At 20.8% G+C, this 23,618-nt stretch overlaps 9 protein-coding genes across 9 annotated transcripts; 3 read left to right on the top strand and 6 right to left on the bottom strand.

Annotated features, from left to right (window-relative positions):
* Nucleotides 1-3,887: 3,887 nt before the first annotated feature.
* Nucleotides 3,888-4,353, bottom strand: SRAE_2000408000 (Proteinase inhibitor I35, tissue inhibitor of metalloproteinase family and Tissue inhibitor of metalloproteinases-like, OB-fold domain-containing protein; the record flags this gene model as incomplete). The annotated part of the gene is made up of 2 exons (XM_024642906.1): nucleotides 3,888-4,252; nucleotides 4,293-4,353. The coding sequence occupies 2 exons, from the start codon at nucleotides 4,351-4,353 to the stop codon at nucleotides 3,888-3,890; spliced, it is 426 nt and encodes a 141-aa protein (XP_024508631.1).
* A 1,530-nt stretch (nucleotides 4,354-5,883) lies between these two features.
* Nucleotides 5,884-6,821, bottom strand: SRAE_2000407900 (Netrin domain and Proteinase inhibitor I35, tissue inhibitor of metalloproteinase family and Tissue inhibitor of metalloproteinases-like, OB-fold domain-containing protein; the record flags this gene model as incomplete). Its single annotated transcript, XM_024642905.1, has 4 exons — nucleotides 5,884-6,049; nucleotides 6,093-6,117; nucleotides 6,485-6,730; nucleotides 6,785-6,821. The coding sequence occupies 4 exons, from the start codon at nucleotides 6,819-6,821 to the stop codon at nucleotides 5,884-5,886; spliced, it is 474 nt and encodes a 157-aa protein (XP_024508630.1).
* A 1,718-nt stretch (nucleotides 6,822-8,539) lies between these two features.
* Nucleotides 8,540-11,491, top strand: SRAE_2000407800 (NMDA receptor 2; the record flags this gene model as incomplete). The annotated part of the gene is made up of 2 exons (XM_024642904.1): nucleotides 8,540-8,748; nucleotides 8,806-11,491. 2 exons carry the CDS (start codon nucleotides 8,540-8,542, stop codon nucleotides 11,489-11,491), a joined length of 2,895 nt encoding a protein of 964 aa, XP_024508629.1.
* A 660-nt stretch (nucleotides 11,492-12,151) lies between these two features.
* On the bottom strand, nucleotides 12,152-12,618 carry SRAE_2000407700 (Transthyretin-like family-containing protein; the record flags this gene model as incomplete). Its single annotated transcript, XM_024642903.1, has 2 exons — nucleotides 12,152-12,286; nucleotides 12,325-12,618. 2 exons carry the CDS (start codon nucleotides 12,616-12,618, stop codon nucleotides 12,152-12,154), a joined length of 429 nt encoding a protein of 142 aa, XP_024508628.1.
* A 372-nt stretch (nucleotides 12,619-12,990) lies between these two features.
* On the top strand, nucleotides 12,991-13,433 carry SRAE_2000407600 (Transthyretin-like family-containing protein; the record flags this gene model as incomplete). Its single annotated transcript, XM_024642902.1, has 2 exons — nucleotides 12,991-13,099; nucleotides 13,195-13,433. The coding sequence occupies 2 exons, from the start codon at nucleotides 12,991-12,993 to the stop codon at nucleotides 13,431-13,433; spliced, it is 348 nt and encodes a 115-aa protein (XP_024508627.1).
* Nucleotides 13,434-13,825: 392 nt separating this feature from the next.
* On the bottom strand, nucleotides 13,826-14,263 carry SRAE_2000407500 (Hypothetical protein; the record flags this gene model as incomplete). Its single annotated transcript, XM_024642901.1, has 1 exon — nucleotides 13,826-14,263. The coding sequence occupies one exon, from the start codon at nucleotides 14,261-14,263 to the stop codon at nucleotides 13,826-13,828; it is 438 nt and encodes a 145-aa protein (XP_024508626.1).
* A 143-nt stretch (nucleotides 14,264-14,406) lies between these two features.
* SRAE_2000407400 (Hypothetical protein) lies at nucleotides 14,407-15,631 on the top strand (the record flags this gene model as incomplete). The annotated part of the gene is made up of 5 exons (XM_024642900.1): nucleotides 14,407-14,427; nucleotides 14,789-14,802; nucleotides 14,941-15,038; nucleotides 15,093-15,262; nucleotides 15,320-15,631. 5 exons carry the CDS (start codon nucleotides 14,407-14,409, stop codon nucleotides 15,629-15,631), a joined length of 615 nt encoding a protein of 204 aa, XP_024508625.1.
* A 165-nt stretch (nucleotides 15,632-15,796) lies between these two features.
* Nucleotides 15,797-16,777, bottom strand: SRAE_2000407300 (Hypothetical protein; the record flags this gene model as incomplete). The annotated part of the gene is made up of 1 exon (XM_024642899.1): nucleotides 15,797-16,777. One exon carries the CDS (start codon nucleotides 16,775-16,777, stop codon nucleotides 15,797-15,799), a length of 981 nt encoding a protein of 326 aa, XP_024508624.1.
* A 155-nt stretch (nucleotides 16,778-16,932) lies between these two features.
* Nucleotides 16,933-17,342, bottom strand: SRAE_2000407200 (Hypothetical protein; the record flags this gene model as incomplete). Its single annotated transcript, XM_024642898.1, has 2 exons — nucleotides 16,933-17,011; nucleotides 17,050-17,342. The coding sequence occupies 2 exons, from the start codon at nucleotides 17,340-17,342 to the stop codon at nucleotides 16,933-16,935; spliced, it is 372 nt and encodes a 123-aa protein (XP_024508623.1).
* Between the last annotated feature and the right edge of the window lie 6,276 nt (nucleotides 17,343-23,618).

Genomic DNA, 23,618 nt, shown 5'->3' with positions numbered 1-23,618 from the left:
TAATAAAAGTCCTTGAACGCTTATAAAATATTCATTAATTGTAACGAAATAATAAAGTTTTAGCTGCCGACAATAAAAAAATTTGATAATAAAAGGTGATAAAACAATCTTAGAATGTTAAAGTATTCATCCTAGCTATATAAAGTATTATTATCACATTAACAATCAAATGTAAAGAAATAAAATAATGTGTTTATGTATAAAATCAAATTAGTGATCATGTTAATATATCAATATATTAATAAAAATTTTTACTACTTCATAAAAATTCTCAGTATCATGATAATAAAGTAAGATAAACCTTAAAAATGATACATTATACTTAAGAAAAGAGTAATCAAAATATAACCATCAAAATTGAAAACTCATCATAAAGATAATTAAATTAAAGTATATCTATTATTATTATTATTAGATAATAGAATAATACATATCATTCTGCCGTTAGCACTAGATAAATACCACCAATATACTTTATCACTACCTTACTGATACCCTGTAATCTTACTTTTCTATATTACATTATCAATTTATAAATATATATATATATATATATTAATAAACTATTACTACATCTTTGTTAAAATAATATGTTAAGGATATTGAGATTTAATAGGAATGTGTAAATATCATCAATTAAACTAAAAATATAATGTCTAATTTTTAATAAAGATATTTTTTTTATTTATATTTTTATTCAATATATACTTTCTTCTTTTTTTAAAATTTTAAAATATATTTACATAAATAATTATTTTAAAATTATCTAAATAGATTAATTATTTTAATAATAATTAGAAAAATAACTTGCATAATAAAGTATAATTTATTATAATAAATATTAGCATATAAAAATGTTTATAAAAATTATTTATATTACAATTGATAAAAATTATTTATATATAAATATTAATAACAGCAATAAAATTTTTTATTAATATTATTTGTTAGCATATAATATTATTTTATAATAAAAATTTAGAATAATCAAAAAATAATTTAACTTACTATATATTTTGTTAATGATATAACTACTCAAGAGAAAATTAAGGTAAAAAAAAAAGATTGGTGATCCTAATTAATTATAAATGATAAATAATGATACAATCTCTTTTTTTTTTTAAGGTACCGCTGACAAGAAAAAATTTTTTTCTTTGTATTCATTTTGACTAATTATTTAACATTTATAATTATTTAAACTCTTTTATAGAATAACATCAAAGAAATAAAATTATAAGAAATATATCAAGAAGAACAGTAGTAGTAAAATTAAAAGATTTCTTTTTATAAATCCCTCCCTTTTAAAGAAAGTAGTAAGCTTATATATATATATATATTTTATCCATGAAACTACCACAAGTTATGGTGTACTATACCCTATTACATCCATAAGGTCACACTTCACAAACAGAAGTTTGTTATTTTTAACAATATGAATATTAACTTTCAACTATTCATAGAAAATATTTTATGACATTGAAATTGTCATGCATATCACTATTATTTTCTTCTACATTTTCTACTACCACCATAATATCTCCTGTAGGCATGATGATAAAGAAGAAAAAAGATTGTGGGTAGTCTCCAAAATCATTTTCCAACTCATTAATCTTCATATTTCTATTATTTTAACTACAATATTTTTGAAGTATTATATATATATAACACTTTTAAAAGATATATATATAAAGATAGATACCAAGTATTATTTTATATATATGGAAACAAGAAAAGAAACTTTTTGATTTTAACTTACTTGCTCCATAATCCCTACTGAGACTTTCTCCTACACTATAAACAATAGACAAATTTATCATTATGTCATTGTGATAAAGAAAGTTAAGTATCAATAAAATATTTTCTAAATTCGGTTGCTTATTTTAATTTTATTATAAGTATAATACTTTTATATATAGTAAAAAAAATTTTTTTACTATTTTATGAAAAACATACAATTTGTTATTATCAAGTAAAAAATTTATATATAATCTTTATTTGTTACTATTTGATTTACTTATTAAGTTAATATAACTACAAATAAAATAATAATACATAATAATATATTTTTTTTTATAAAAATTCAATATATTATATATTTTTAATATTATACAATAAAATATACATTTATATATATGACTTAAAAAAAGTTTTAAAAATATTAAATAAAAAAATATATTATTAGTAAGTTTAGTTATACAGTATAAAGTATGAATAACAATAAAGTCTTCATTTACTCTTACTTTGAATAACAATTAAAATTAATAATTTTATTACAAAAGTATACAAACATTTATTTTCAAAGTATAAATGTTTCTAATATGAATCAGTTGAGTATATAACATTATAAATAAATACTTATCAATTAAATACAATAATTTTATTTACTAATATATAACAAAAATAATCATAAAATTCTAAAAACATAAAATAATATTTAAATAAGGAAAAATAAAATTATTAAGAATAAAGTGACAGAAAGAAAAAAACACGAAATTGATTTGTATAAAAAAATATTGCTTTTGTAAGCAAATACAAAATTAAAATTATTATTGTTTTTTTTATTGCACAATTATATGATAAGATTAAAATATTTTTATCAGTAACTTTTATAATTTATTTTATTCAAATATTCTAAAATAGTTTTTGTTAATATAAAAATTATAAAAGTTTTTTATTTATTATATAAACATTTAGTTTTTATTATAATTAATCTTTTTTTCCTCTCATTTACATAATAATTTATTCACAAGTATATTATTTTTAATTATGTTACTAAGTTTTTTGATAAAAAAAAAACTTTAATATGATTATAACTTTAAAATTTTTAATAAAATTAATAGAATCTTTAATGAAAAAATATATATTTATTTTAATAACTGTTTTTACTAATTGTATTCTTTATTACTATTTTTTTAGTAATTTAACGTTTTAGAAGTATTACCTTTACTAATTTTATAAAAAAAAAACATTATATAATAATTTTTAAAAATTTAAGCATATGAATTTAAAAATATTAAACATAAAACAAACTATAATTTAATATTAATACTTTTAAAAAATAATTTATTATATTGGTTTATCATATTTATCAAACTTTTTTAATTATAATAAAATCTATTGAATTATTACAAATAAATATCACATACATATTTAAAATGTACATAATAAAATCATTTAAAAACTATTTTTCAATAATTAAAAATTAAAAAATTATTTGAAATAAAAAATTAAAATATATTTATATAAATATAAAATAAAAGTAGTTTAATGCTTGATGCTAGCTATATTTTTAAATTTTTATAATATGTACATTAATATTTATGAAAAATGTTTTTATTATTTTTTTTTAAAACTCGCTTAAAGTTGGTGTAATATTTTTCTATAAATATACATCAAAAATGTATATAGTAATCATTCTTATAATATATCTACATACTTTAACTTTTAACTTTTGTTAGAATTTTTATTTTTTTTTAATCTTTCTTAAGTAATATTTTAGAGTAAAAATTTTTTGAATTTGATTTATTTTAAATATTTACTGAAAAACAAAAATTTTGATTTTACCTTTAATTTATTATTTTTATAAACAATAGAAATGAATATTATTTTTATGTGTCAATATCTATTTTAATGTTGCCTTGAAAAAATGATATAAAAATAGTATTAAATTAATAAATTTATGTAAAGAAAAGTTACCATACAAAATATTAAATTTATACTATATTCACCTGATATATTTTTTTGTTTTAATTCAAAAAAAAAGTACATTGAAATACTTTTAGATTTGAAATTTTAATAATTTTATATTTTGACAAAAAAATATATATAATTATTTATTTTTAAAATTATAAGAAAAAAAGTTAATTGTTATTTTATTGATATAAAATTTAAATTATTTCAGACAAAGGACATGGAATAGTATCATTCCATAACTTTATTTTTTCAATGCTTTCTTTTTTATCTCCATCAAATTTTAAACCATCACAATATATTATGTATAATACCTTATCAAAATACATTTGACTCATTAAAATATATTCATCATCTTCTCTTAACCAACTTAATCCACAACTATTAAAATCTAATGGTGTTACAATAACATTTGGAAGATCACGATTATTAAATTTATTAGATTTTTTTAATATATTTTTATGATCAACAGAATACCTTACTGTATCAATCATATCATACATATCCGTTGAGCTACTATTTTTTTGCTGAACCATTTTATTATTAATTTTTACATGAGAAACTAAAAAAAATTTTTTACAATTTAACAAAAATAAACTTACTCCAATCGGCAGAACAAAATGAAATAAAATCTGGAATGTATGAACAATAACATCTTTCCATATATGAACAATTGATAAATTTTAATAAGAATAATAAAATAAAAAACTTGTAAGTCATATTTTTCATTATTAAGTGAAACATCTGATATTACCTTACTATTTATATATATTTTTAAAATTTTAAAATTAATAATTTGATTTTAAAATAATTTCAATCAACTTAAACTAATCTACTTGGATAAATGGTTGATTAATTTTTTTAAATTTATACCAAAATTAATATATATAATATGAAATATAATCATTTTAACCTTTTTTAACAATTAAAAAATGAAAATATTTTTAATTGGTTAGTTGATTTTAAAAAATATAAGCAAGTTAATAAGCTACCAAATCTAGAGAATTCAAAGCTTATCAACTATTTCAATGTCATTTGTAACAATACGATATCTTAGTCATTTATAACAATTTTATGATTTGTAATCATTTACCAATTAAATAGTATATATATATTATTTTTTTTTCATTTTTTTGTTAAAAAAATTAATCTATAAGTTTTTTAAATTTAAAATCTATTTATTATAAAAAAAATTATTATAAAATATCATTTTTTTTATTCAACATTTTAATTTTAATTTATATCTTGAAGAAAAAAAAATATTTCTTTATGTATATTAGTATTATGAATTACTCTAAAAACAATCATTTGTAAAAGAAAGAATCATTTTATATTAAAAGATATTATGCTACTGTAATACATCCTAAAAACAAAATATCTTTTTTATATTCTTAAGAATTTTTTGTTTTCCAAATATTATAATAATTTTATTTTATTTGTTTTTTAAAAAAGAGAAAAAAAAAATGTTTCAATTTATTATTAATATAAAATTTCCATTTATAAAACTATTGATAAAAATGTATATCATTTTAATTTTAAAGTTATTATTTTGAAGTCACGTGTAAAAAAATTTGTTAAAATTTTTTCAAGACAAATTTATTGATTCATAAAACATCATATAGATTAAAATTAAATTATCATATTTTAAATAAAAATTGTATGATATGTAATCACAAAACCTTTTATACGATAACTTTATTACCATCTGATATTGATATAGGTAAATAATGTGTGAAAAGCAATGAAAAGTATTAAGTAGAAATATGATAGATAAAAAGAAAAGATTACAACGAGAAAAAATGTGATATCTAATAATAAAAAAATTAATTATTCTGGCTAATTTAAAAAAAGCTATGAAATAGTAGATGTTTTCTTTTGAAATGTAAATTATCTTGTTCTTATTTGAGACTACCCATTTATATCATAATGTGATTTAATATTAAGTTTAATCTTATTAAAAAATGATCATCTTTAAAATATTAAAATAAATTCATTTGGATTGAATGAAAAAGAAAATAATTATTAAAAAAATAATTGTGTATATTTATTATCATCAAAATGTAAAAAATAATTTCAATGGGCAATAAAAAAATTCAAGTTTAAAAAAATTTTAAAAAAGTATTCTATCATAATCTTGATAAATTGTTTATCCTCAAAAATGACAGAAAAAAAAAAATTTTCCAAAATATTTCATCAATCCCAACCTTCAAAATCACGAAGTTTTTTACAATATATGCACTTTGCATTTTTGGTTGTCTCATAATTATTATCATTTACTTTTTCATTAATAATTTCATTCATTTTTGTATTGGATTCATAATAATTATTACTATTCTTCTTTTTGATTTGAATATGATTACTATTAATATAATAATGTAATTATTAAATAATTATAAACTTACAATACATTCAATTCAAATGAAGATTCTTTAATAAAAAAATAAAATAAAAAAAGAAATAAAAAAACATTCATATTTCTTATGGTATTCGAATGTTTAATGTTTTCATTTCAAAATATATAATATTAATGAAAATGTAAAAGTAATAAAAAAAATTTTTTTTAGTAAATATTTACAATTGGTTGTTAATTAATAAGAAAATAAAGTTTTTCATAAGATATAATGCTTTTGGGTAAAAAAACAAATTTATTATATATTGTTTTTTTTTATACTAATATTTTAGCATTTAATTTTAGAATCATTATCTTCAATAATATTGATATTATGTTGGTTGGATGATGGTGACAAAGAAGATGAAATAAGTTGTGGATGAAAATTGATTATTGAACATAAACCTATGAATAATGAATTTTTTTCTTGATCTCCTAATAGATAATATTCTTTTCCAACTTCTAACCAATTAACACCACATAATGCAGAGTTGGATGCTGTTATTATTTCATTTGGAAATGGTTTTGTTGAATCTTTTTTTAAAATTTGAAGATGTTTAACTTTGTATGTGATACCTCTTATATTTTGATTTTTAATAGTATCATTACTAGAAATTCTTGGAATTTTATCCAAAATTTTTGCCTTTGATACTATTTATTATAATATATTATTTATATATATATAAATTAAAAATAAAAACATACCAAAATCAGATTGACAATAAATTTCTTTAGAAGTCATATTTCTACATGTACATTGTAAAGATACAGATACATATATTAATAAAATATTTAATATTAATATAAAATACATTTTTAACGGGGTTAATGATAAAATATACTTGCCCAAGTTAGAAATAAAATAAATAGATATAATATTGTTGGAAGGTTTATAAAGAAATTCCAACCTTCTTTTATTTCTATATGTTAATCATTATGTGTTTTTTTTTTTTTTTTAGTTAATCATCATAATGTAAGTAGAGGTGTTTTATTTTAGGTGACTGGGAAACATTAATGTTAAAAAAAAAAGAAAGAGAGAGAGAAATATTTAACAAAGAGAGTAAAATAATTAAAAATAATAACAATAATTTTATTTTTATTAAATAAGAATTGATAATAAATAAATATTATTTATAATTATATCATAACAAAATAAAAATGACAAGTATGCTTTATTAGGGAAAAGTTATATATTGATAATAATATTGCAAAATAATTACATTTATAGATGATAAATGAAATTAATTGTATTTTAAAGACTGGTTAGATATTTTTGATTATATTATTTTAATATAAAATAATTTAGTTAAGAAATTTATATATATATTTTTTTCCTTTAATGAATAAAAAATTAAAAAAATTTTTTTTTGATAATATTTATTGATAGTAAATACAATATTTTACATATATTTATTTTCATAAAATAAAATGCTGTCAAAATATTTTAAATTTTAAAAAATGTAAAGTAAAATTGTATAACTTTTTTTTTAAAAAAATTTATGCTAAATATTTTTTATTTTATATAATTAATTTTATATTTTTATTAAAAAATCTTTTAATTATATAACTTTATCAGTTTTTTTTTATATTTTTTTGAATAAACTTAAAATGAAATAATTAAAGATGAAGTATTATTTATGATTATTTAAGATTGTAATTAAAATAAATTTATTTAACTTTGTAATTAAAAAATTATTAATTAACTTTAATTAAACCACAAATATTTGAAAATTGAATTTTTATCATACTTATGTAATATCAATGGATCTAAAAAAACAACTTCTAAGACAATTGTAATAAGTATTTGTTTTGATATATTTTGACATAAATAAATACTTTTTTACTTTATTCTGAGTATGTATATTAGAATAGCAGTTTAATAGGCAAATTTTTGAACGTTAATGAAACTTTGTAAACATTAAAATGTTTCCAAAAATAACTGAAAGTAACAACATTTTTTTGCCATACAGTTGATGAAGTGATTTTAAAATATAATTTAATACATTATATTAAACTTTAAAAATGGGGAAGAATTTTGATAAGAAAAAAGAAAAAATTAATTAATATCTTCAAATTATATAATAAAAATAAGTATGTATTTGTGTAAATAAAGTATTATGGTAATTGAAGAATAAACTTAATTTTTAATAATTTAAGATATAGTTATAAAAAAAATTTTAATGTTAATATTAAAATATGTAAAAAGTTTTAAAGAATTTATTTTTATGATTATTTAGACATTAATTTTAAATTACCTATATTTTAAATATATAAATTGTTTTCAAAATTTATATAAAACTTTAATAAGTATTTACTATCTCAGGGGATAAAATGTATTTAATAGTGTTCATAGAACTTTATTTAATTTTACTAATATAATCTTATACTTAAAATTATATATAATTTTATTTTCTTAGATGCCATTTTTATTATAATATCAATTTTACTTTCCTTTTTTCAATGAAAATGAAACTTTTTATTTTAACGATTTTTATAAATTTTTCTTTGTCAATTAATTTGCCTATATTAAGAACTAGTAGTCATTCACATTCCACAAATAGAATACCAATTAAAATTGGATTAGTTTATCAAAATTATGCTAGATCAAAAACATATGACAAAATTATTAGAGAAACAATTAGAAATATTAATACTGGACAAAGTATTAAGTAATATTTAAAAAATAATATATCTAAATATATATATATAATAATATTTTTTTTTAGATTAGTTAGAGAACTTCCAGCAAATTATACATTATCAATAACTGATTGTATATTACCAAAAGGAATATTTTTTCCTCATCATGTTTTAAATTGTATTTGTAATACATTAATAAAAGAAAAAGTATTTATTGTTATATTTTTAACAACATCTGAATCTTATAGTGAATCAACATCTGCTGCTCAATATTTTATATATATGCTTGGTCAAACTGGTATACCTATTATTGCATGGAATGCTGATAATGCTGGATTTACATTTAATAAACCATTAAGTGAATATAATACAATACAATTAGCTCCACCAATAGAACATCAAATTAAGGCAATGTTTGCTATTCTTAAAAGATATAATTGGGAAAAATTTGCCGTAATAAGATCAAAAATGGCAGGATCAGAAAGATTTTTTGAATTAATTCAAGAAAGAATACGCCTAGAAAGAGATGATAGAACATTTAAATATGAAATGATGCATACAATAGAAATTGATGATAATAATAATGATAATATTATTATAAATCAATTAAATGAATTAAAAAAAGCACAAGCTAGAATAATTTTACTTTATTCAACAATGAGTAAAGCAAGAAAAATTTTTAAACTTGCTAAACCTTTAGGTTTACTTGATCCACAATATTTATGGATTGGTACACAATCAGTAAAAGGTTCATTATCATCAGCACATGAAGGTTTTCAAGTTGGAATGTTATCAATAAATTTTCATACAATATCAAATGCAATGTTTCCACCTGTAGATGATGTTTTATTATCAGTAATTGATGTAAGTGTTAAATTATTTGGTGTAGCATTACAAAAAAGTAAATTTCCATTAAATACAACATTTTATACTCCAATAACATGTGAATCAGAAAATGGTTATCCTGGTTTAACATGGAATATTGGTAAAAAACTTTATAAAAATCTTTTAACATCATTTGTAAAAGGTAATCCATACTATTCAAAAGATGAATTTGATAATTTTTTTTATCGTTTTAATGATCAAGGTATGTTATTAGAATCACAATTAACTATATCAAATTATCGAAGTAAAATAACATCAAATGGTGAAGTATATACATGGGAAAAAGTTGGAGAATATAAAGATACTTTAAGAATGGCTGATATAGAATGGCCAGGAAAAAGAGCAAATCCACCACATGGTATTGCTGAAAAATTTCATTTAAAAGTGGTTACATTAAGTGAATCACCTTTTATTATTGTTTCAGATTTAGATAAAGATACTAATGATTGTCCTGGTAATCAAGGAATAAGATGTATTTGGGATACAAAAATTGTTCTTGGAAATGATGGTATAGAAAAAAATGAAAGTATTTATAAATGTTGTACTGGTTATTGTGTTGATTTATTAAAAAAATTAGCTGATGATATGGGTTTCACTTATACTTTATATAAAGTTAGAGATTCAAAATGGGGTATTTATGATGGTGGTAAATGGAATGGAATTCCAGCTGAATTAATAAATGAAAGTGCTGATATGGCTGTTGCTCCATTAAAATTAAATAGTGAAAGAGCCAGAGATATTGATTTCTCTGTTCCATTTATGGATACTGGTATATCAATGGTTGTAAAAATACGTAGTGGAGTTCTTTCAGCAACAGCTTTTTTAGAACCATTTGAATATTCAACATGGGTAATTATTTTATTTGTTGCTATTCAAGTAGCTGCTTTTGCAATATTTCTTTTTGAATGGGTATCACCATATAGTTTTAATATGGGAAAATATCCACCTCCAGGTCATAGATTTAGTTTATGTAGAAGTTATTGGCTTGTTTGGGCTACATTATTTAGTGCTAGTGTTAGTACAGATGTACCTAAATCAATGGTTTCAAGATTTTTTAGTCTTGTATGGGCTGCATTTGGTTTAACATTTCTAGCTGTATATACAGCAAATTTGGCAGCTTTTATGATAACACGTGTACAATTTCATGATCTTATTGGTGTTGATGATTATAGATTACGTCATGCTAGTGATCAATCACCTGAATTTACTTTTTCAACTGTTGAAAATGGAAATACACATGAAAATATGAAAAGAAATTGGAAAGAATTAAATGATTATGTAACATCAAGAAAATTATTTGTTGATAATGTATCTGCAGGAATAGATGCAGTTAGAAAAGGAAAACTTCAAGCTTTTATTTATGATGCTGTTCCACTTGATTATTTAGCTGGAAAAGATGCAAATTGTGAATTAATTATGGTTGGTAAATGGGCAAGTATGACTGGTTATGGTATTGGATTTCCTAAAAATTCTCCATATTTAAAAGAAGTAAATAAATTTTTAATGGAATATCAAAAAAGTGGTTATTTAGAAAGAATTCAAAATTTTTGGATTACAGGAGCTTGTCAAAAAGATTTTAATGGACAATCACAATCAGCACCATTAGGAATTGAAAATTTTTTAAGTGCTTTTATGCTTCTTGGAATAGGTGTTATTGTAGGAATTGGATGTTTAATTTTTGAATATGTTTATTGTTTACATCTACGAAGATATGTTCAAAAAGTTGATAAAAATGGATGGATTGGAGTTATAAGTATGGCTTTAGGTAAATCATTAACATTTCCAGAAGCTGTTAATCGTGTTAAAGAATGGAGAATTAGAAATAGAAGTTTATCAAGTAATGTTTCACCAAATTTAATTCGTCGAAATATCAAAAAAAGAAATTAAATTTTTAAATTGTAATATTAAAATAAGAGAAAATAAATTTAAAAAAGCTTATAGTTTAAAATATAATTTAAGAAAGAAAAATTCATGTTTTCTTTTCTATATTATTTTAATGTGTATATAATATTTATAAAATATTATTTAATAATTTTTTTTCTTTAGTATAACAAATTATAACTTTAAACTTTTCTCTAACTATAATATTAGGAATAAATAATATTTTTAATTTAATGTCAAAAATTTTAAATTATGTGATATCCTAAAGAATTGTTTAAAAAGATATATTTTAAAAAGTATCAATTTAATATTATATTATAGTTTATAAAGTATACTAAAAATTTTTTTAACATTAATAAATCATTTAATCAATGTGTAATAAATAAAGATATAAAAAAAAATTTATTTAATTTAAAATGTTTATATTAAAAACAATTTAAACTTATATAATATTTAGTTTAAATAATAAAAGTTTTAAAATTCGTGTTATTTTTTTTCCATATTAATTCTTTGTTAAAATATTAATAATAACTTTTTAAATATAATATTTGTATGTTGGCAGATTATTTGAATATCTTTATGCAAACTTTTTAAAATTAGCATATATTGTTAATTACATAAAAAAAATTTTTGTTTTTTTATATATAATATAAAAATATAATTATTTTAATATTGACAACTTCTAGACTCTCCTTGAATTTTATAAAATAAATCTAGTTGCCCAATATCATACCATTCAGAAACTTTTCCATTATGTATATATTTACTTGGTACAGGAACTGTCACCATTCTCATACAAGGCTAAAAAGTGATATTAATAATAAAAAGAAATAAATTACTCTATCAAAGTCATTACAATCAAAATAAATTCTCAATTCTGGTTCAATAGTAGTCAATTCTCTAGTAAAACCATTTAACATAAATTCTCCATTTTTATTAGTTAATTTTTCATCTAATAAATCATCATCATCTCCAGGATTTCTATCCAAATCAAAAATTTTGACAATTTCATTAATGGCTGGTTTTCCATTACATAGTAATCGTCCTTTTACAGCAACCCCTTGTTTTCTAAAACAACTTCCTAATTGGAAGTAAAATATTATAATATTAAGTAATATTATAAGTAAATTCATCCAAAAATAAAATAATTTTCTTATTTTAAAATTATAGTAAAATCAATTTTGTTTAAAATTCAAATGAAATTTAATATTTGTTTAAATCTTCTAGTATTTAAAATAAGAATAAAAATATATCTAAACAATTTTTATTTATAAAAAGATTAATTATTTATTATAAATAACTTTTTTAAAATATTATATAAATTATGATAATCAATGATATCTGTAATTGATATGAAAAATACATATAATTTATAAACCATTAATAGAATATATAAATAAAAGTATCTTTTATATATTGCTTTTTGACAGTTATTAAACATTATTAAAGAAAGTATGGCTAATAAAAAAATTTTCATTTTTTGTTTTTTATTTTTTTCTCTTATTATGCATATTTGTGGAATGAAACAACAAGCTGTTGGAGCAAAAGGAAAACTTTTTTGTGGATCAAAACCTGCAGTAGGTGTTAAAGTTAAACTTTGGGATGAAGATGAAGGTAATATATAATCAAAAATATTTTATTTAAAATAATTTTTGGTAAATAAATATAATTTTTTTCCGGTCCTGATCCTGATGATGTACTTGATGAAGGAGTAACAGATATGAATGGAAATTTTTCATTACAAGGAAGTACTAGAGAATTAACAACAATTGATCCAGTTTTTAAAATTTATCATGATTGTGATGATAGTATAATACCAGGAAAAAGAAAAGTAAAATTTAGAATTCCTAGTCAATACATTTTTGCTGGAAATACCCCAAAATATTCAATAGATTTTGGTATATTAAACTTAGAAACAATATTTGTTGGTGAAGAAAGAGATATTTAATAGTATAAACTTTAGTTTACATAAAATACTTAATATATTAACTTTTTATAACTACTAATCTTTCAATCAAATGTAATTCTTCAATCAATAAATTTCTATTCTTCAATATAGAACAAAAATTTATTACTTTTCATTTTATTTATCATATCTTAAAATATTATTATCTATATTTTATCATATAAGATTTTTAAAAATATCTAATATCTTTAATTAAAATTTTATATTTTTTTTAATATTAAAATATTATCAACATGATAAAATTATTTTAATAAAAAAAAAAGGAAAAATATCTTACATGTGATTTTATCAATATTTTTTTTATTAAACTAACAACAACTTTATATATAAATTTTAATCATATATATTACCAACTTTAAGAAAATAAAAATATATTAATTTTGATGTTTTCTTGATATTTTTGGTTCCAATAATTTTGTTCCTTTTCCCAATGAATTTGTAGGAGATTGTGTTGGAAGAGAAATATTTTCTGTATTTATTTGACTAGGACTATTTAGGAAAACAGGAATTTTAGATTTTTTAATTGATTCTTTGTTTGTTGGACTGTTTGTTGGAGTTATTGGAAATGAATGTTCACTTGATTCTATTGAAAGAATTTCTTCATATGAAGTTATTGATTTTATATCAGACTCATTGTTTGCTGACTTTATATTATTTTCCAAATCATCCTGTTTTTTATAGTCAACAACTACCTCATCCATTTCTATAATTTCTTTATCAGTATCTTTTTTTGTATGTGAAAACCAATATATCATACCAATAATACCTCCAATAGTAACAGATGTTATTAAAAATATTTTACTATTCTCCATAATAAATATATACAGTTATAGGGACAGGCAAATATAATTTAAATTGAACTGATAAAAAAATAATGTGTAGGGAGATACTTTCAATAGAATAATGTATACAGTGAAAATTATTTTAAATGTGATCAAGTTAGCGATGATATTTTATGATCTCAAAGACAAATTATGTATGATTATCTTAAACATTTATATTTTACTTTTCAATGTCACTATTGAAATGTATATCAATTAACTTAAAAATTTTATTTCTCTAAAAATAAATATTATTATATTTGGAAGAGATTAAATTTGTTGTTTTAAAATTAAACAATATTGCGGCATTTTTCTAAACAATATTTATATTCTCTGGTTATGTTTTATGACCCCATAATGATAATCTCCGTTCCTCTTCTTCCTGAGTGGAGATACTTTTTTCAATGTTGGAAGGTTGTTTCTCCTCAATACAATAAGAATGCATGATATATTTTTAAACTAAAAATTTTATCATTAATAATAAAATTTTTTTTAAAATATCCCTACAAAATTTAGTCAATAATTGATAAGTAAGATTTCTTATATATTTATCTCCATGGATACATGAAGATTACAATATATCACATAAAATTTCGTGATAATATCTCATCTTTAAAATTTCTTTTAAAATATAAGTTACATCATTACTTTTTATAACTGACTTTTAGATTATTTGGATATATTAAAATGGATTTTTTTAAAATAACTCAAGAACCATATTTTTTTACCATTTTATTTTTAACATTTATTGCTGCTGTAGCTATAAGTTTTCTTTTTTTTAAGTTTTTTAATACTCCTCAAAAAAAAACTTTGAATTCAGAAAAAATTGTTGTTAGAAAAAATCCTGATCATTTATTAAAAGGAAATTTTAATAGAAATATACAATTTGTTAACAAAAAAAAGAATAATAAAAATAAAGAAAAGGAAGTCAAAGAAAAAAATAATGAAGAAGATATAAAAACTATTGAAATTGAAGAAAAGGTAGAGGAGGTAACTTTTGAAGATATTATTATTGATAGAAATGATGTTGAATTTAATAATGTTCAGAATGATCTTACTGAATCAGAAGAAAATAAATTAACAACTGACATTTTAATAAATGATATTGTAGATCCTAACGAGACAATTAACATGTTTTCAAAAATAGGTGAATTACATGGAAAATTAGCAACAGCTAAAACACGCATAGAAGCAAGAAATTTTCAAAAATCATTAACAGAACAAGAGAGAAAAGAAGAAGAAAATATAAAAGAAAAACAATTAAAAGAAATTTTTGAAATGCTTCAAGCGCAAGAAGAAAAATTTGGAATTCATTCAAAGTCTGAATTAGAAGAGCAATTCAAATTTTATGCTCTCTAATTTATTATAATAATATTATTGAATAAGTTTTAATAACTATATATAGTAATAATAAAATGTCATGATCTCGTTTTATAAAATTTTACTTTTTTTAATAATTGTTTTATTGTAATATATTTGTATTGAAATCTATGTTAGATGGTATTAGTTAGAAAAAAAAAAGTTTTATATTAAAACCGATTCCAATATTTTTTCAATATTTTTAGAAGAAATTATTTTTGAATGTCCATAACCATGTTTCTTTTTAAAAATAAATAATCGTGCAATCAAATTATTTGCTTCAGCTATTTTAAAGAGTTTTTGGGACATAAAACATGGTATTATCATATCATCTTCTGCATGAAGTAATGTTATTGGACATGTTATATAAGTTATGTTCTCATCATTTCTAAAAGAGTGACCTTTCATGGAGTATGCTTTAGCAGAAAATTTTAATAATTTAGGAATAATTTTTAATGCTATCATTAATGGATGATGAATAAAAGCATCCTTTGCGTTTGTAAATGGAGACTCTAAAATAACACCTCTTGGAGATGTATTATTTTTACACAAAACAGAACAACATTTTGTTACGATTCCAGCTCCTAATGAATGTCCCCAAAAATATATACGTTGTGGAGCAAATTTTTTTACATAATTATAAAGTGAAAGAAGGTCATCATATAAATTTGTTTCTGTTACATGTCCAGTTGAATCAGCATAACCTCTATAATCAATGACAAATGCATGTATATCCATATTACTCATTAAATTCATTACTTCAATAGATTTTCTATTTCCTCTATATGAAGAAGCTCCATGACAATAAATTACAACAAGTTCCATTCCATCAGCAAGTTTTTTTTCAAAAAATCTGTTATCCAAATTTACTGAATCATCAATTTCTGTAGATAAGGAATGTGGAAGTGAATGCCATATACCGAAAGTAGAATTTTCATGATGAATGTAAAAATTTCTTGTTAAACTTTTAACACCTGAAGCACATGGTTTATGGGTAGATGCATACAATTTTGTAGTTATATTTAAAAAAAAGAAAATATCAATTAGTTCTGGAAGGTATTTTGATGCTATTGGCACAATAATAATATATAAAATGAAAGCACATACTACAACATATCCAACAAACCAGAAAATGAGAGAAAACATTTTAAATCACAAAAAATATCATCTGTTTTATAATATTCAAAATTTAAATAATTATTTATTTGAATTTATAATTTAATAAAATTTAGCAAAAAAAAAAATTATCTATCAACATTTTCAATGATAAAAATAAATAGAATGTGGATGGATATGATAAATCATATTAATATAATACATTTCATTTTAAAATTTGAGTTATTATCTTTTTGCACTACTTTTTTAGTAAGTATTTTCAAACTATAAGGAGATTTATTACTAACTTTATAAATAATTACTTTTGATTGTTTTTTTTTTCATTTAGAACATTTCTAGATACCATATACTGAGAAGAAGGTACATTGTTACTATTGATTTCAATTAATTCTCCTTCCATAGTAATGTTGTTAAAAATATACTTCCCAGCTGAAATAAATTTTCTAACTCCTTTTAATTGTTCCAATTGAGTGATTTCCCTTCTTTTCCTTTGGTCATTGTTATTAAATATTGAATTATTATTATAATTTTTACTTTTAACAACTAATTCTCCATCACTTTCTTTTCCTAACGTTTTATTTTCTTGTTGATTCATTATGTAAAATATTCTACAAAATTAACTATCTATTTATAATCAAAAAATTAAACTTACCTTTTTAAATTATACAAGTGGAATATCACAAAATAATTTCAAAATCGTAGTAAAATAAGAGATGATTAGAGACTATTAAAAAATTGCAGAAGACATAAGAATGTTGCGATTAATATCGTATCAATTTTTAGAATTACAATATTTGTATAATAAAATTTATCTGAGATAAGAAACTTAAAATACTAATAAGTAGAAAAAAATTTCTAAAACATTATATAATTTAAAAAAATAAAATAATATTAAACATGACTTGTCATCATGCAATACTAAAATAAACTTCTAACAAACTAGTTAAATCTTTTTTTTTTGAAAAATGTAGATAAACGATCAGAAATTGTTACAAATTTAACCAAAGCAACAATATATTATTACTCCATAATTTATTTCTATTTAATAAGATTGTAAATATTGGAAATTTATATACTTAAGGATTCAAAATAAAGAATTTAGATGTTTGGTCAAATTACTTTACTAATTAATAAAGAAGTTTATTCTTTCACATCTAAATTCAGTCTACATAGTAACAAATAAGATAGTAAGCAGTAAATTTAAATTAATTTTTTAAATAAAAATTATCAATGTATCAAAAAGATTTCTTAAATAAAATGTTTCATAGCAAGAATTATTATATGATTAACAGTTGAAAAATTAAAAACAATAAAAAGATTATAAACGACAAGATTCAATTACAACTAATTTTTTTAGTATTAATAAAATAATATAATTTTATTTGAAATATGTAAAATTTTAAAAATTATTTAAAAAATTACTCCACAGATTCCAACATTTTTCAATATGCTAATTTTTATCTAATTTATGTTTTATGATAACACATGATGATTAAAAAAATACTTATTTAAAACAAAAGTAGTAAAAATATTGTTCTAAAAAAATTGTTATATACAAACTTTAGAAAAAAAAAGCAAGCAATGATGATTTAAGTTTCATTTAAATCCCTTTAAAGTGGATATCAAAAAAATTAGAAAAAATTAATATTTAGAAAAAAATTTTATCACTGATAATACCTTGTTTGGAAACAAAGATAATAATAAACGATCTTTTAGTTTTAATTGTAAAGTAAAATTTAAATTCAAACCATTTTTAAATCTCCAATAGTTACAAAGATATAAAAAATGATGACAATGAATTAAGCGCGCAAAATTATCAGAGATTGTATCTCTAAAACGGTTGAAATTTAGAAAACATTTTCAACATAGACTATAGCTCAAATGTATCAAGAAGACCAGCGCATCTAGTCTCATTCTTCTAGGAGCTCATTTACTTGAGTTATGAGTTTCATGCTTGAAACTTTCTCAAGATACATTTTACTTCATATCTTAAGATCAAGAAGAGATACAAAGATGAGACTACGTTTAATCGTCTTCTCATAGAAAAATGATCTAGAATAGTTATTTTAATTTTAATATTTTTCATTTCATCATGGAAGTCAATTTTTTTCAAAAAATATTTCCCGCTTTCACCTCTAACTTTGACTTATCATAACTCTTCAAGTTTTCATTTTGATATAGCCTTGATTATACTCAAAATTCATGATTTTCCAAGGGCTATCAAGTGAGAATACTTTTATTGTAAAACTCCAAAAAAAAGTTTTTTTTTGTACTCATGCTGAGGGTCAAGTTTGAGATACTTGGACCAATTATGAATTTTAGTAAATTTTAGAGATATTTTTATAGGAACGCTTTTATCTAGACCAAATTTTTATGGGGAATTCAATGAAACAAGTCCCATTTTAATCTGATAAGTTTTAGCTGAGTTATTAAAATGTTGTGAACAATGAATATTTAGAAAAAATTTCCGCCTTTTGCTATAACTCGCTTCAAAATTAAGATATAAAGAAACAAATTTCTGGAATCAACTACTAATCAGTTTTCATTAAGGGTCTACGTTCAAACCATTTTTATATTTCCAACAGTTGCTAAGATATAAAAAATGATGACAATAAATTGAGCGCGCAAAAATACCAGACATTGTATCTCAAGAACGGTTGAATTTTAAAAAATATTTTCAACGTAGACTATAGCTTAAAAGTTACAAAAGGCCTAGCGCATCTAGTCTCATGCTTTTAGGAGCTCATGTACTTGAGTTATAAGTTTCAGACTTGAAACTTTTTCAAGATACATTTTTCACTATATCTCGAATTCAAGAAATGTTATGAAGATGAGACTAGGTTTAATCGACTTCTCGCAAAAAAAACATCTAGAATAGTTTGTTTAAGTTTATTATTTACAACTTTATCATGGAAGTCGGATTTTTTCAAAAAATATTCCCCAGTTTCGCCTCTAACTTTGACTCATCACAACTCTTCAAGATTTGCTTCTGATATAGCCTTGATTATATTTAAAATTCATGATTTTCCAAGGGCTATCAGATGAGTATACTTTTATTGTAAAACTCCAAAAAAAAGTTTTTTTTAGTACTTATGCTGAAGGTCAAGTTTGAGATACTTGGACCAATTATGAATCTTAGTAAAATTTAGAGATATTTTTATAAAAACACTTTTTTCTAGACCACCTTTTTCTGGAGAATCCAATGAAACTAGTTTTAAGGTTTTCTGACAAGTTTCAGCTGAGATGTAAAAAAGTCGTGGACAATGAATATTTAGAAAAAATTTCCGCCTTTTGCTGTATCTCGCTTCAAAATAGAGAAAATAACAAACGGATTTCAGGAATCAACTACAAATCAGTTTTCATTTAGGGTCCACGTTCAAACCATTTTTATATCTTCAACAGTTAGTAAGATATAAAAAATGATGACAATAAATTGAGCGCGCAAAAATACTAAATAATGAATCTCGGGAACGGTTGAATTTTAGAAAACCTTTTCAACGTAGACTATAGTTCAAATGTCTTAAGAAGTCAAGCGCATCTAGTCTCATACTTCTAGGAGCACATTTACTTGAGTTATGAGTTTCAGACTTGAAACTTTTTCAAGATACATTTTGCCTCATATCTTGAGATCTAGAAGAGATACAAAGATGAGACCAGTTTTAATCAACTTCTTGCAAAAATCTGATCTAGAATATTTAATTTAATTTTAATATTTTCAATTATTTAACAAAAGTTGGTTTTTTTCAAAAAATATTCCCCGCTTTCGCCTCTAACTTTGACTCATCATAACTCCTCAAGTTTTGATTTTGATATAGCCTTGATTATATTTAAAATTCATGATTTTTCAAGGGCTATCAGATGAGCCTAATTTTGTTTTGAAATTCGAAAAAAAGTTGTTTTTTTAGTACTTATGCTGAAGGTCAAGTTTGAGATACTTGGACCAATTATGAATTTTAGTAAATTTTAGAGATATTTTTATAGGAACGCTTTTATCTAGACCAAATTTTCATGAGGAATTCAATGAAACAAGTCTCATTGTAATCTGATAAGTTTTAGCTGAGTTATTGAAATGTTGTGGACAATGAATATTTAGAAAAAATTTCCGCCTTTTGCTATAACTCGCTTCAAAATTAAGATATAAGCAAACAAATTTCTGGAATCAACTACTATTCAATTTTCATTTGGGGTCTACGTTCAAACTATTTTTATATCTTCAACAGTTAGTAAGATATAAAAAATGATGACAATAAATTGAGCGCGCAAAAATACCAAATAATGAATCTCGGGAACGGTTGAATTTTAGAAAATATTTTCAACGTAGACTATAGCTTAAAAGTTACAAGAAGCCTAGCGCATTTAGTCTCATGCTTTTAGGAGCTCATGTACTTGAGTTATGAGTTTCATACTTGAAACTTTTTTAAGATACATTTTGCCTCATATCTTGAGATCGAGAAGAGGTACAAAGATGAGACTACGTTTAATCGTCTTTTCATATAAAAATGATCTAGAATAGTTTTTTTTTTTTAATATTTTCAATTTCATCACGAAAGTCGAGTTTTTTCAAAAAATATTCCCCGCTTTCGCCTCTAACTTTAATTCATCACAACTTCCACAGTTTTGTTTTTGATATAGCTTTGATTATATTCAAAATTCATGATTTTCCATGGGCTATCAGAAGAATATAATTTCATTTTTAGATTTCAAAAAAAAATTTTTTTTTATACTGATGTTAGGTTGGAAATTTTTTTATTAATTGTGAATCTTTACAAACAGTAAAAATATTTCTATGTAGATTATTTATATTACAATAAACTTTTTAAGAAGAATATAATAGAACTGGCTATATCTATAATATTTTAAATTTTGGTTGCAATATTGAAAAATTTGGAACAGTAGATATTTTAGAAAATGTTATGTTTTTGATTTTCCTTGTTTTAAATTAAACATGAAAAGCAAACAGTTTTTTATAATCATTTTCTAATCAGTTTTAATATAAGGCTTACATCAAGTCATTTTTGTATCATTAACTAATCTTGATATTTTCAAAAGTATGATAAAAGACTAAGCTTTAACAAATACTAAATATTGTATCTTAATAAAAACAAAGAATTATTAAACATTTTTTAGAAGTTTAAAAATGCCATTTACATTAAATTGCATGTTTCTACAAATGTATTAACTTTAATTATGAACATATTGTTGTCAATTTTCTTGGTTTTTTTTACTATATTTTGCGTTTGAAAATCTTAATAAAATATTACCAAATTTAATTAATTCATGATAAGAAAAAAAATATTTTTAAATTTCTTATTTATCTCTAGAAATTTTATTTTATTATAAACTTATTGATATTGTAATAACTACGTTTTATTATTATTTTTTTTTCGTCAAAATTATAATTAAAAGTTATTGATATAAAATTTTCTTTAATTAGAATATTATAAAAACAATATTATTATATCTAAAATAAGAATATCAAAGAAAAGTTCTTTAAAACTCATTGATGCGAAAAAAATTTTCCCTGATAGGGTATTATTATCTAAAATAAGAATCAAATGTTTGTTATTAAGAACCACTTAATTTATATATTATCGCTATCCTCAAAGTGATAACTGTTTTCTTTTTCAATATAGTTATTAATTTATTTAATAAAATTATTGTTAATTTTTATTATATTAACAATAATTTTAACATCCCTTAAAAAAATATATTTTTATTTATTATTTTATCTAAATTTATGTATTATATTTATATATATTCATACTATTGAAATGAATAATATTATTTGGCATTATAAAAAGTAGCTTATGGAAACAAAAAAGCTATAAAAATATATTTCTGTCTAAAACAAATTTCTATTTTTCTATATAAAAAGAACCAATTCATTAAAATTTTTTCTTCATTTGATGGTTAGTTAACGAGATATGATGATAGCTTTTGACATTCCTCCTTTTATATGACGGTATTTGATGCTTCTAAAATGACAATTTATCTTTTCGATTATCTTTTTTTTTCTAGAAAAATAGATAACAGTTATCAAGAAGATATTTTATTAATTATTCAGTTTAGTTAATTTTACAAAATGTTACTCTTTTTAAGGGTTATTTTGTTTAAATTAACTAAGTTTAAATAAAGTAAAAATATATTAATTATATTAATAGCACAGTTAATGTTTACAATTATCTATTGTATTTTAATATTCTTTTTGAAAGCATTGAAGTCTTTGTATTTAATTATTATTTTATTTTATCACATCATTAAAAATTCCAATTCTTTCTATCTTTTGAGAAAGTTTAAAAAATTTTTATTTGATTATGTATGATGATGAAAAATTGGTAAAAGTAATAGGCACCCAGGTGGTTATAATAGTACACAAATTATTGGTCATTGGCAATCATGTACCTTTAATTGATAATAACATTGTGTGAAAAAGGTTTCAGGTTTGCGTAACACCACCTGACAATTATACTATATGGTTTTGAAACAATAAAAACAATAATTGTAAGTATAGACTAAAGTGTAAGAGGTTTCTATTTTGCGCAATCTAACAATCTTATGTCCACTTATACTTAAAATCTTATTATAGAATAAAATACTACTTTTTGCCATTTAATTATTCTACTTATATATATTCTTAAAAAAAAAAAGTTATCGTGATAAACACTTACCTGAAATATTATATTTTTTTTCCCTCGAATTATTAGTACTTAAATCTTCTAAAGAGTTCTTCAATCAGTTTACATAAATACACTCCTATATTAAAGTCGGTACTTCTACTTTGATCATTAGAAACATTGTTTTTACAAAAAGTTCTTTAAAAGTAAAAGTAATCATAAGATCGCCTTTTACAAAAGAAATAGTATCTTGTTTG

This window comes from Strongyloides ratti, assembly GCF_001040885.1.
Source record: "Strongyloides ratti genome assembly S_ratti_ED321, chromosome : 2".
NCBI classification, from domain to species: Eukaryota; Metazoa; Nematoda; class Chromadorea; order Rhabditida; family Strongyloididae; genus Strongyloides; species Strongyloides ratti.
The sequence above is the reverse complement of the archived record's forward strand: the minus strand, read 5'-3'. Positions and strand labels throughout refer to the sequence as shown.